At 41.4% G+C, this 12,776-nt stretch overlaps 2 protein-coding genes across 2 annotated transcripts; one reads left to right on the forward strand and one right to left on the reverse strand.

Moving 5' to 3' along the window:
* The first annotated feature begins 3,834 nt into the window (after positions 1-3,834).
* LOC133736652 (uncharacterized) lies at positions 3,835-4,984 on the forward strand. Its single transcript, XM_062164229.1, has 2 exons — positions 3,835-4,434; positions 4,734-4,984. Exons 1-2 carry the CDS (start codon positions 3,837-3,839, stop codon positions 4,766-4,768), a joined length of 633 nt encoding a protein of 210 aa, XP_062020213.1. The 5' UTR covers positions 3,835-3,836; the 3' UTR covers positions 4,769-4,984.
* Positions 4,985-6,714: 1,730 nt separating this feature from the next.
* Positions 6,715-9,783, reverse strand: LOC133737294 (uncharacterized). The gene is made up of 2 exons (XM_062164888.1): positions 9,689-9,783; positions 6,715-7,701 (listed from the first exon to the last, which is right to left on the reverse strand). Exon 2 carries the CDS (start codon positions 7,666-7,668, stop codon positions 6,715-6,717), a length of 954 nt encoding a protein of 317 aa, XP_062020872.1. The 5' UTR covers positions 7,669-7,701; positions 9,689-9,783.
* Positions 9,784-12,776: the final 2,993 nt, after the last annotated feature.

The raw sequence follows: 12,776 nt of genomic DNA on the forward strand, positions 1-12,776 counted from the left end.
GAACCGTAGGGTCCCCAACCTGCTGCAAGGATGGATGTGTCGACCTCGTGGCCTGCTGTAAGGACTGCCCAGTGGGGTCCTCGACCGGCTATGAGGATAGAGGTAGGGTCTGCGGCAAGGACTGCCTAGTGGGGTCCTCAACCTGCTATGAGGATAGATGTGGGGTTGGCCCAATTCTTCCTTCCAGCCGACATCATGACCGGCCAACAGATGTCACTACACACCAGGAAATTAGCACGCGTCTCGAGGAAGCCGACTAAGTACCCATTGACCAGCCCAGCCGTGATATGCCCAGTGAAGAAAATATAATTCAGAGTTCCCATTTGTCAGAGTTTTTTCTCTTCTCTACATCATCAACTGAAGAACCTGCAGAGAGTGTTCCTCCCCAGGTACCTTTAATTACGAATAAATCATCTGGGGTAGATAATATTGATTCTAGGAAATCACAGAGGATTACTAAGGGTATTCCTAAGAAACAATATGAGCCAGACATCAAAGCCAAAGCTAAGTATCCTATAGCTAATTATATGTCTAAGCATAGGTTGTCTGGGTCACATGCACTTGTTGTTGATCAATTATCCACTGTATCTATTCCTAGTAGTGTACAGGATGCTTTGGCGGATCTTAAGTGGACTCAAGCGATGAATGAAGAACTAGAGGCCTTGCAAAAAAACTCGACTTGGGATATTGTGACTATGCCTGCTGGAAAGAAGACTATTGGATGTCGATGGGTGTTTACAATAAAACTTAAAGCAGATGGGAGCATTGACAGATACAAAGCCAGATTAGTTGCCAAAGGATACACCCAGCGCTATGGAATTGATTATGAGGAGACGTTTGCCCCTGTAGCAAAGATCAACACTGTTCGAATTCTGATTTCACTTGCAGCAACTAAAGATTGGTCTCTACATCAGTTTGATGTGAAGAATGCTTTTCTCAATGGACACTTGGAGGAAGAAGTGTATATGGACATGCCGCTAGGAGTTAAAGATATGCCTTGCAATACTGGCAAGGTTTGTAAGTTGAAGAAGTCCCTGTATGGTTTGAAGCAGTCTCCTAGAGCTTGGTTTGGAAGATTCTCCAAGTCTATGAGGATGTTCGGGTATAGACAGAGCAACTCGGATCACACCCTGTTCATCAAGCGTAGTCAGGGGAAGATTACCGCTCTGATAGTGTATGTTGATGATATGATTATCACAGGGGATGATCTAGAAGAGATGGAAGCTCTACAGAAGTATCTTTCTAAGGAATTTGAGATGAAGGACCTTGGGCAATTGAAGTACTTTCTTGGAATTGAAGTTGCAAGATCAAAGAAGGGAATTTCTTTATCCCAACGTAAGTATGTACTTGATTTGTTAGCTGAGACTGGGATGCTTGACTGCAGGCCTATTGAGACACCAATTGAGATGAACCACAACCTTGCCATCTATCCGGATCAGGTTCCAACAGATAAAGGAAGGTACCAACGTCTAGTAGGGAGGCTTATTTATCTTTCTCATACTAGGCCTGATATTGCTTATGCTGTGAGTGTGGTTAGTCAATTTATGTACTGTCCCAATGAAGAGCATATGGATGCAGTGTATCGTATTCTGAAATATCTTAAGATGACACCTGGAAAAGGTTTGTTGTTTGAAAAAAATGGGGAATTGGAAGTTGTGGGATACACGGATGCAGACTGGGCTGGTGATAAGACTGACAGACGGTCCGCATCGGGGTATTTTACATTTGTTGGAGGAAACCTTGTGACTTGGCGCAGTAAGAAACAGAAGGTTGTTGCTAGGTCGAGTGCAGAAGCTGAGTTTCGAGGTATGGCACATGGAGTTTGTGAGATGTTATGGATTCGTAACGTATTGAAAGATTTGGGTTTTAAACTCAAGAATCCTATGGACTTGCACTGTGATAGCACGTCTGCTATTGAAATTGCCCATAATCCGGTTCAGCATGACCGGACTAAGCATGTAGAGGTAAATCGGCACTTCATTAAGGAAAACCTGGACATGAAGATCATTCGTTTCCCTTTTGTGTATACAGAAGATCAATTAGCAGATGTTCTTACGAAAGGAGTGTCAAGGAAAATGTTTGACAACTCAATTGACAAGTTGGGCATGATCGACATCTATGCGCCAACTTGAGGGGGAGTGTAGAATATTCTGTAAATATTTACTTTCCTTGTATGTGTAGATTATGTACTCTGTATAGTTGTATGAGATTCTTTTCCTATTAGGATTTCACTTGTATTTTTATAGATACCTCTTATTCGGAGGTGAATAATATATTGAAGCATTCTAAACACATTGAATTCTTATTTTCTACTAGAAGTCCAGCTCTTAAGCCAAAAGCTTCTATAGTTATAACATCAGAAAAGCCAATACATTTTGAAGAAGCCAGAATAGGGATACCCTGATCATTTTCGATAACAAAACCTGCTATACGCTGTTGACGATGCTTAAGAGAACAATCAGAATTGATCTTTACTGACTTTTATTTGAGGTACCTATGAGAATTTATATATAGGGGGACAAAAAAGATAGCTACCAAACATTTCATTGAGAAAACAAAATGGCCACACACAGAAAGGATTACAAATTACCACACCCGACAAACTAGGTCGGGGAAGAAAAGAAGGAAAAGAAAACCACCCAACTTGGGTTTATTAATTAGGAAACACCAAAAACTAGCTAAAAGCAGAAGTAAAGAAACAACCAACACACAAACTGGGGTTTATTACAACATGAAGCGTAAAAATGATAAGGTCTGGAGTTACCACGCGAGAACAGCTTGCCTTGCTTTCGAAATTCTAGAGCTGCATTCCCCTGTTTTCTCTTCCAAAACCTCAATTTATCCAAAAACTTCTTCAGGTGAAGCTTAATATCCTTGATTGCCACTTCTACATTTCCTCCATTTGCAAAGTTTGTACTTAGAGCAAGGAGAGATTCAATGGAATTTACTACCTTACAGATGAGATCTTTTATTTCCCCCAATTCTCTTATGGAATGTAAAGCTTGTTAGGAAGTTGATTGAGCATATCTTCTATATTAAGTTATGATAATCTGTAAATATCTGTATCCCTTGATTGTATCCCTTAATTGTAGATTGCTTCCCTAGAATATAGCTTAATTGTAGGAGTAGATAACGTGAGGATAGGAATTACTTCCTGTATATGTACACAGCCGCATATCAATGAATTTCAATTTAGCCAAATCTTCTTTCTTTCATGGTATCAGAGCAGGAGTAAAATCCTGACTCTCTCTTGCCGCTGTGCTTTTCCTTCTCGTGCAGCAAAACTTCATTCTTCAATCTCCTAAATCATGGGAGAAGGATCAGATTCACCCAAAGCTGATATCTCAAATCCCTTGTACCTTCATCATTCAGATCATCCCGGTTTGGTATTGGTCTCCAAACCACTCAATGGAGATAATTACTCCTCATGGCTGAGAGCCATGACAATAGCCCTAAACGCCAAGAACAAGCTTGGCTTTGTCAATGGTGTCATCAAACCTCCCTCAGCAGACAAGTATCCTAATGATTATGCGACTTGGTCTCGATGCAATGATATGATTCATTCTTGGATCATCAACTCCATTACTCCGGAAATTTCTGACAGTGTCATCTACTACACCACCGCTCGTGAGGTTTGGGAGGATCTTCGTGAGCGCTTCTCTCAAAGTAATGCTCCTCGCATCTTTGAAATACAGCGAGAGATTGCTTATCATCGGCAAGAACAATTGTCTGTTTCGTCCTATTACACCAAGATGAAGAGTCTATGGGATGAGTTGGCTTCCTATACTGATGCGTCATCTTGTTCATGTGGAGCACAACAAGATCGACAAAAGTTGATGCAGTTTCTAATGGGTCTAAATGAATCTTACACTGCTACTCGGGGACAAATACTATTGATGAATCCTCTCCCTTCAGTCCGCCAAGCCTATTCCTCTGTTTGTCAAGAAGAAAAACAAAGACTTCTTAGTGCCACCAATGCGATTACAGAGACCAACTCAAGTGCTGCCATGGCTGTACGAAGCAACAGGCCCAACAATTCCACTGCTTCAACCGAAATTGGAAGAACAGATCATACCTACAACAATCCACAGGACATGCGACGTTTTGACCAAGATAAGCGTCGCTCAGGTTCTTTCAGAGGGCGGCCTCACTGCACCTATTGTGGAGAGATGGGTCATTTTATTGAGAGATGTTATCAACTGAACGGATATCCTCCGGGTCACCCAAAAGCAAGATCGGGTTCTAACTCTAAATCGAACCGTTTCAAGAATGCTCCTGCAGCCAATCAAGTTTCTGAGGGTTCAAGCCGAGATGAAGGAAAGTCGGTGGTGACAACTGAAATTTCTGAAGCTCAAATACAGCATCTTTTGTCTCTTCTCAAGGACAAAGATGGAAATACAATTTCTCACGCAAATGCGGCAGTAACCAAACCAGGTTTGTCTAAAATCTCTTCTCGCCGCTGGATCATCGACAGCGGCGCGACAGATCATATCTCTTCATCTCCACAGTTATTCTTGCGTAAGGATAAAAATAGCTCATTACCTCCAATATTGTTACCAAGTGGAGAAAAGGCAAACATTGTTGCAAAGGGATCATTACCGCTGAACTCTATATATTATTTGCATGATGTATTATGTGTGCCCACATTCAAAGTGGATTTAATGTCAGTTAGTCGTCTGACCAGAGGTCTCAATTGCTCAGTGACTTTTTTTCCTTATTGGTGTATTTTGCAGGATCTGGATACGAGGAAGATGATTGGTTTGGGTAAGCAGCGTGATGGGCTATACTACTTAGTGGCATTAGCGACGAAGAAAACCACAAACAACCCTCATTCATCCTCACACACTCAACCAGCGTGCAACCTCACCACCTCATCTACCGACCTCTGGCACAACCGTTTAGGCCATGTTTCCCATTCTCGTTTAAGTTTTATTGCTAAGAACTTTTTGAATGTTACAGTTCAGTCTAATAATGCTTGCCCTATCTGTCCTCTGGCAAAGCAACATCGTTTACCTTTTGGTACTAGTGCAATTTCCTCTGAAAAACCATTTGACCTTATTCATTGTGACATCTGGGGTCGTTATAAAAATCCTTCACTTTCTGGTGCACACTATTTCCTTACTATTGTCGATGATTACACACGCTTTACTTGGATATTTTTGATGAGGCACAAAGATGAAACACAATCTCTTTTAAAGCGTTTTTTTAGTTACGTATCCACTCAATTTGCATCTCACATCAAAGTCTTTCGCAGTGACAATGGTGGCGAATTTCTTTCACTCCACTCGTTTTTCAAAGATAATGGTGTTCTTTTCCAACATTCTTGCGTTTACACCCCCCAACAGAATGGGGTGGTGGAACGCAAACACCGCCACATTCTACAAGTAGCACGAGCTTTGAAATTTCAAGCTCAACTCCCTACTCAATTTTGGGGAGAATGTGCACTTACCGCGGTACACATTATCAATCGCTTACCTACACCCGTTCTCTCTTTCCAAACTCCATACGAACGCCTTTACTTGAAACCACCCACTTTTTCCCACCTTCGTGTGTTCGGTTGCTTGGCTTTTGCTACAAATGTCCATCCTTCTCATAAATTTGATCATCGTGCTATGGCATGTGTTTTCATCGGTTACCCTGTTGGTCAAAAGGCTTACAAATTGTTGAATCTATCCACCAAAAAAAATTTCACTAGCAGAGACATAGTTTTTCATGAGCAAGTCTACCCTTATGCTTCTGTTAAGCCCATTCCCCTTGTCCCTTCGTTGGCCCACTCTTCAGGACCCATACCCACACCAATCCACGACCCCACTCCCTTTATTCCACCTCATTCTGACTCTGTCCCTATTCCCTCATCTTCTTCTCCAGATCCCACGACCACATCATCTAATTTCCCAGAAAGCATCGCGCCCTCTCCTTCTATCACCCAACCTACCCAGGCCTTGCCGGCGCCCCCATCCGATCCAACAGCTCCTTCGCCTGACCCGCCCGCCCCTTCACCCGATCCACCAGCTCCTTCCTCTGATCCACCTGCCCCTCTTTGTCGCTCCAGCCGCTCCACCGGACCGCCGGTGAGGTTCCAAGATTATATCTGCTCTCAAGTCACGCATTGTGTTTTCCTTGGACCTTCACTAATTTCTTGGAGGTCGAAACGCCAGAAAACCGTGTCTCTCTCTTCAGCCGAAGCTGAGTATCGTGCTATGACTGGAGCATGCTGTGAGTTAACTTGGCTACGATATCTGCTCAAAGATTTGGGATTGTTGCATCAAGAACCTGCCTTGTTGTACTGCGACAATAAAGCTGCGCTGCATATTGCAGCCAACCCTGTTTTTCATGAGCGAACGAGGCATATTGAAATGGACTGCCATTATATCAGAGATAAAATTCAGGATGGATCCGTTGCTACAAGATTTGTGAGCTCAGCACATCAATTAGCGGATGTCTTGACTAAAGCCTTGGGAAAAGAAGTTTTTACTCCTATGATTCGCAAGTTGGGAGTACAGGACATTCACTCTCCTCCAACTTGAGGGGGAGTGTTAGGAAGTTGATTGAGCATATCTTCTATATTAAGTTATGATAATCTGTAAATATCTGTATCCCTTAATTGTAGATTGCTTGCTTCCCTAGAATATAGCTTAATTGTAGGAGTAGATAACGTGAGGATAGGAATTACTTCCTGTATATGTACACAGCCGCATATCAATGAATTTCAATTTAGCCAAATCTTCTTTCTTTCAAAGCTCCTTCCTGTATTATGTTCATTGCTTCATTCTTCAGCCCAAAATCATCTTGACATACTTCAAGGTGGGAGCTATTCCAGTAATCTACTATTTCTGTTATAACAGAGACATCAAGGAAACATGCTGCTTTGATTTTCAAATCTCCAACCACATTAGACAAACCATCTCCATCAGATGTTATATTATAGGGCGTATAGGCCAATATCACCCCTAGAACAACGAGAACGAGCCACTTGACAACCATGAATATACGACTCAAGAGCTTCCTCCAAACATTACTCTTCTTATCCTTCCCAAGCTTCTCTTGTTCAATGCGACATTTGGAAAACATTTCTTTCTGCTTCTCAAGCAAACAATGAGCTTTTTCGACCAACTTTTCACCAGAGTGGTCATTGACATTAGACGCCATAATGTTACTCAATATATTGGAAATCATCTTGGCCTCCTCGCTTCCTGGTCTATGTTTACTCCCCAAGCTGCTACACTGTTCAATCGCATGTTCGATATGTGAATGGCTCCGACGAGCCGAGTCTAGAAACTTTTCCAATTCAGTAAAGAAGTCCAGCAGCTCCAGGCTGCTGCTCAAGTATTCCATCACCACAAGCTTATAGCTATCGTCCTTCATATCAATCATCTTACTCTTGAAATCCAAGATCGCGTCAGCAGTTTTTTGCCCTAAATCAGACATACTTGTCAGCACATTCTCCAAAACATCCAGGGAAAGACCTCCATCCTCCTTAAGTTTGGTAATGAGCTTATTGGTACTGGTTTCGAGGCTGGCATCATCGAAGGACAGCAACTTTGCATCATTCATGCAGTCCTCCTGATTTGCTGTCTGATACCCTACACGTTGCAGTAAAACGTTCTTGCATGCCCACAAAGCACTAGTTAGTTGCATTGGGATACTTTTTGCTTTCGTTTCCTTCATTGCCAGAGAAACTCTTAAGTTGAATCTGTTTTTCTGAAATAGGAAGAGCAAATCTGAAGTTAATTTATTGTCATTTCAAATGGTCACTAACTCACTAAGTGCATGTAATAGGAACCTAATACCTAGAAAATTAGATTCTATACTAAAACCCAAGGGGGAAATCATTGTTCATTCCGCAAAAGGACAAACGAAATAAATAGTGCACTGATCCTTCTACCCCTCTCCTGCTGCTTTTACGGAATTATCCCTCCAGCTATTCAATTTTTGTGACACCGACAGGTTTCGGCGTGGCAGAGTGAGAGGGGCAGAGTGAGAGATACACACGAAGGGAGTAGCGGAAGAAGTTTCAATCTTCTTTCATGTTGCAAGATCAGCACGATCCAATAAATTGGTTGAATTGATTCCTCTACTAATTATAGTAAGGTATGCTAATTATATATAACCGTTTTTTGTTTTGGTTGGATGTTTCAGTTCCTGTTTTCTTTCTCAGTTTTTTCCAGCTATGTTGATTATGGGATAGAGCCACTTGAAATTGGGTTTGTCACTGCTTTCCTCAGATCTAGAATCACCAATATGTACATAGTTATGTAAAAACTTAGTTAATGTTCTTAAACTTTGTTGCGACTCAATTTCAATTCAAGCATTGCGTTTGTAAATTGTGAGTTGTAGAATATGCAATTGATCTACTTCGAGTTGGGAATCATAAACTTATTTTCTTTCTGACAATTGGTACCGCACTTACTATTGAAACACGATTCATAGTAGAAAGAACAAATTTCAAATTTTAAAGAATAGTTTTTGCAGGATTTAGTAGTATAGGGATTTCATTGGGCTAATGAGTTTCGTCTCATGTCTTGATATTAATTGTTGTTTTTTTTTGCAGTATAGCAACTTTGGCTGAACACTTATTGTCTATGATGCACGGAAACGCTAAATTCCCTTCGTTTCCCGTATCGATCCGGGAAACGGGTACGAAACGCGTATTCGGATTTGGATACGGTTTGGAAACGCGTATCCTGATTTGGATACGCAAATAAATAGGAAACGTGGGGTAATACTGACTTTTTACTCTGAAAAAAAAAGAAAAGAAAAGCGTAATACAAACTGACCCAGATCGAAGAAAGAGAGAGAGAAGGAAACGAAGCTGAGAAAGAGAGAGAGAGAGAGAGACGAGCTGACCCAGATCGAAGAAAGTGAGAGAGAAGGAAACGAAGCTCAGATCGAAGAAAGAGAGAGAGAAGGAAACGAAGCTGAGAAAGAGAGAGAGACGAGCTGACCCAGATCGAAGAAAGAGAGAGAGACGAGGAGAAGCTGACCCAGATCGAGGAGGACCCAATCTATTCTGGATTTCTGGTCTTCTGCTCATTCTTTCCCACCTCCTCCTCAGAGAAGAGAAAAGACTGGATCTTTGTCTCCCCAACAACATCAGAAACCTCTCCTCCCCCTCTCCCATCTTTCTTTTGTTTATGTTTCATATTATTTTTCTTCTAATTATATATATATATATATATATATATATATATATATATATATATATATATATATATATATATATATATATATTTAATTGACGTTTCCTTTACGTACCCATATCCTATTATATTTAAGATTTGTCGTTTCCACGTATCCGATTGTATCGTATCCGGGTACTCGTACCCGTATCGGTGCTTCTTAGCTTATTGTCTGAGTTTTCATATTTGTACATAAAGAACCTGGTATGATTAGCTCTTTCATTTCAATGGATGAATCGTCGCAATAGAATATGATTAGTTATAATTTACTAGTTGAACACGATTAGTACAAATTTGAGGGAAAAAACCAAGCAATCCCCATAGCATCCGCGGGGAGGTACTTGTAACGTACTATAGATAAACAATACATAAGCCAAAGCCTTATAGTAAAATTTAATGAAATTTTCATTGTTGACGGACAATTCAAAAAATAAATAACTATACACAACTCGTCAACTGACAAATTAAAATAGTAAATACAATGATTTAGAGATATTGTGAAATCTGACCTCTAACCAAGAAGAAGACCTTTGGAGCTTTGGATCGAGCTGAAGAGCAAGTGATCAAAGAGATAGCTTTCTTCGTTCATGTATGAGTATGAAGCACAACTCCTGGGCTTCTTATATAGTAGTGGTCCGAGGTTCTTTTTTGATGGAAAATAGGTCAGCCCATTCATTAATATTCAGCAAGCAGTACAAAAACGAAACACCCCTATGGGGTCGACAGAAAGAATCGTTCCTTAGAACCTCCTGAAATCCTATCCTAGAAGAATAAAACCCCAAAAAATCCCGAGTACACCCACCTTTTAGGAAGTCCACGCACCTTTATTCTAACAAAAACCAAGAAACCTCGAAGCAGACATAAAATTGGTTTCAACTAAGGCACTGGTTTTTGCGACCAAAACAGAAATTAAACAGTACTATGGGCCATAGAGACCCAATTCATCCAGCCCCATAGCATAAGGGTAATCCAGCCCACAGACCAGATCAAGGCCCATGCAACCCATCCACTCCAAATGCAGGCCCAAAGAGTAGGGTAAACCAAAGCCCTAACCCAATGAGCCCACACATATCTTTCCAGCCACGATCCATCAGCCACGCCGCCGCCGCCGCCGCAGACACTCGCCGTCCGAGCCGCCGTTCCAGCAGCCGCAACAGTTCCTTGGCCTGAATCCGATCCCGATCTAGCATAGCCCCCGGGATCACTCACCACACCCTCAGAGAGTGCTCGATCACAGCCCTCCATCACTTCCAAACTGTCCCCGATCGGATCTGAACCCAGATATCCTCGACCCCAGCCAACAACCAGTCCCCATCCGACCTCGCCCAGAGCGAACAGCCCAGCGCCGCTTGACGCCGATGAGAGACCATCTCGAGTCTTCGCAGCCCATCGGACCACCATCATGGGACACTGACGAAACCATTCGCCATCGCCGCCAAGTAGAGTAGAAGAAAAAGGCAAGCCGCCTCCCTTCTAGCCCCAAGGAACCGAGCCACTGCGTGGCCGGAAAACCTCCCTGCCGAGAGTCAATAGATTTGCAGTACCACCGCCTCCAATCAAGGCAGTTTGCGGCCTTAGGTTTTACCTCTCTAGAGAGAGAGAGAGCATCGCGTCAATTAAAAGACTGTGGTCCGAGGTTCTGATTAATAGTTTATTGGAAATACTCACCAGCCTCCAATGCTAAAGGAATGAATGAGCTGTTAATTAAGGTTTCACAATATAAAAAGTACAGAACTTGAAAATAATGAACTTGCCGAGGAAGGTAATAGAGAAAGCACAAGGCAAAAAAGGAACAATTAAAGCAGCAGTTCTTTCACCTAGGGTATTGATACTTTCTCCACCTAGGCACCTACAAAGTCATGTCCTCCTCCTCTTTGATGTAGGACGAGAATGGGTCCGGTTTAGTCGGAAAACCATAAAAGCAAAAAGCGGCGTAGAATCAAGAAGAGTGATTGGAAAATAGGTAACTCACGCGTAATGAGATTATTAGCCGCTGGAATATTCAAGAAGATTTGGTTTTGGACCTTTCGGGTTACTCTTACAAAAAGTCAGGTTTTGATTGTGAATCAGATTTGGTCAACTTTTGGCCAGAATGTCAATTTGAGACGCACGATACATTTCCAGAATGAGAACGACGAGATGTTCAAGACTCACTTTAGTGAGCCCTATTAGATTTAGGCCAAAATATATCGTCTTAATTATCCGATTCGGGATTTAATATTTTTAGGCTAGTTTTACATTTGTTTTAGAATTCTTTTATTTTAGGTTTTTAGTTTCCTTTTAAATTTGGATTCTTTGGGATTTCTTGTTAGATTATAATTTTAGGTCTTGGATGCCTATATAAGCACCATCATGTTTTGTATTAAAATCAGTTTATCATATCAAATTTATTAAAATCTAGAGATTTTTCTCTATTTCTCTGGTGGACTCCAGAACTATGTCTTTTAGCGTTTATCGCTTGAAAACCCTGTTACTTCCGACTGCGTGTTAGGTCCATAATTACCTAGTAATTATTCTCCTAATCTTGCACTTTTGCTTAACCTTTGTGTTTATTTATATATATTTATTATGTTTTCCTTATCATGCTAGGAAATGATGGAGAAGCATGGAAATGCACTAAAAACTCAACTTTAGCATATTTTCCTACTCCGGCTAGGAGAAACCGAGCTAGGCAAGGAAGGAGGAGCGGCAGACTGACCAAAAGAACTTCAAATGAGTTGAAACTTTCCAGATCTATTCTAGACATCCTAAGGATCATTTCTTATGAAGAGTGAAAGAGCTAGTTCGAAGTGGAAGGCCTTCATACGATCGGCACAAATTTCTGACTAAAAGACGAAAACTGCAAAACCGGACCTGTACTGATTCCGGCAGAATTTCCGGCCAAACCACAGCGAACTAAGCTCTGAAATTTTACCTGGATGATCTACACTCATGGAGGAACATTTTTTATGCAGAAGTCAAAGGACAATTCTGAACTTTTTGTGGAGATTCAATTGAAGGAAGAAAGGAGAAGAAAGTGCGCAAACGGACAAAAATGGGTCAACGGTGGTCAACGCCGGATTCCGGACATTTCCGGCCGAGTTGGCCAGCCGAGAACATGTGTGGAGGACAGGAAAGAGCTGATTAGGGTTAGAGACTTTAGGTCTAGGTTATTTTGAAATTCAAAAGTTGAAAGATGACAAGTGGTCCAATTCTTACACCTTACATCTTTGTCTCCCATTTATTACCTTGTTCCCCTACACAATGACCTTCTACCCTTAATTTTTCTTCTCCACCAAAATATCTTTGGGCTTTCTAGGTCATTTATATGTGGAGTTAAAAACTAGATCCACATTTTGTGCTTACACATTTGTCAATCACATCTAGCCATTCATTCCTTAATTTTGATCTCCACCCTTGATTTGAATTGCCTTGGCCTTTAAATAGCCCTTCCTCTCTCCCCAAAACCGTGTTCACCCTTCTACTCTTTCATTTTGCAACACCAAAATCTCTCTTTTCTTTAGTTCTAGCATAGTTTCTCTCTACTTAATTTTGAGTTCTAGTTCATAGTTGCTTAAGTTTGTGTGAGAAATAGGTGTGTAGGCACTTGGGTTTCAC

This window comes from Rosa rugosa, chromosome 3 (genome assembly GCF_958449725.1).
Source record: "Rosa rugosa chromosome 3, drRosRugo1.1, whole genome shotgun sequence".
NCBI lineage: Eukaryota > Viridiplantae > Streptophyta > Magnoliopsida > Rosales > Rosaceae > Rosa > Rosa rugosa.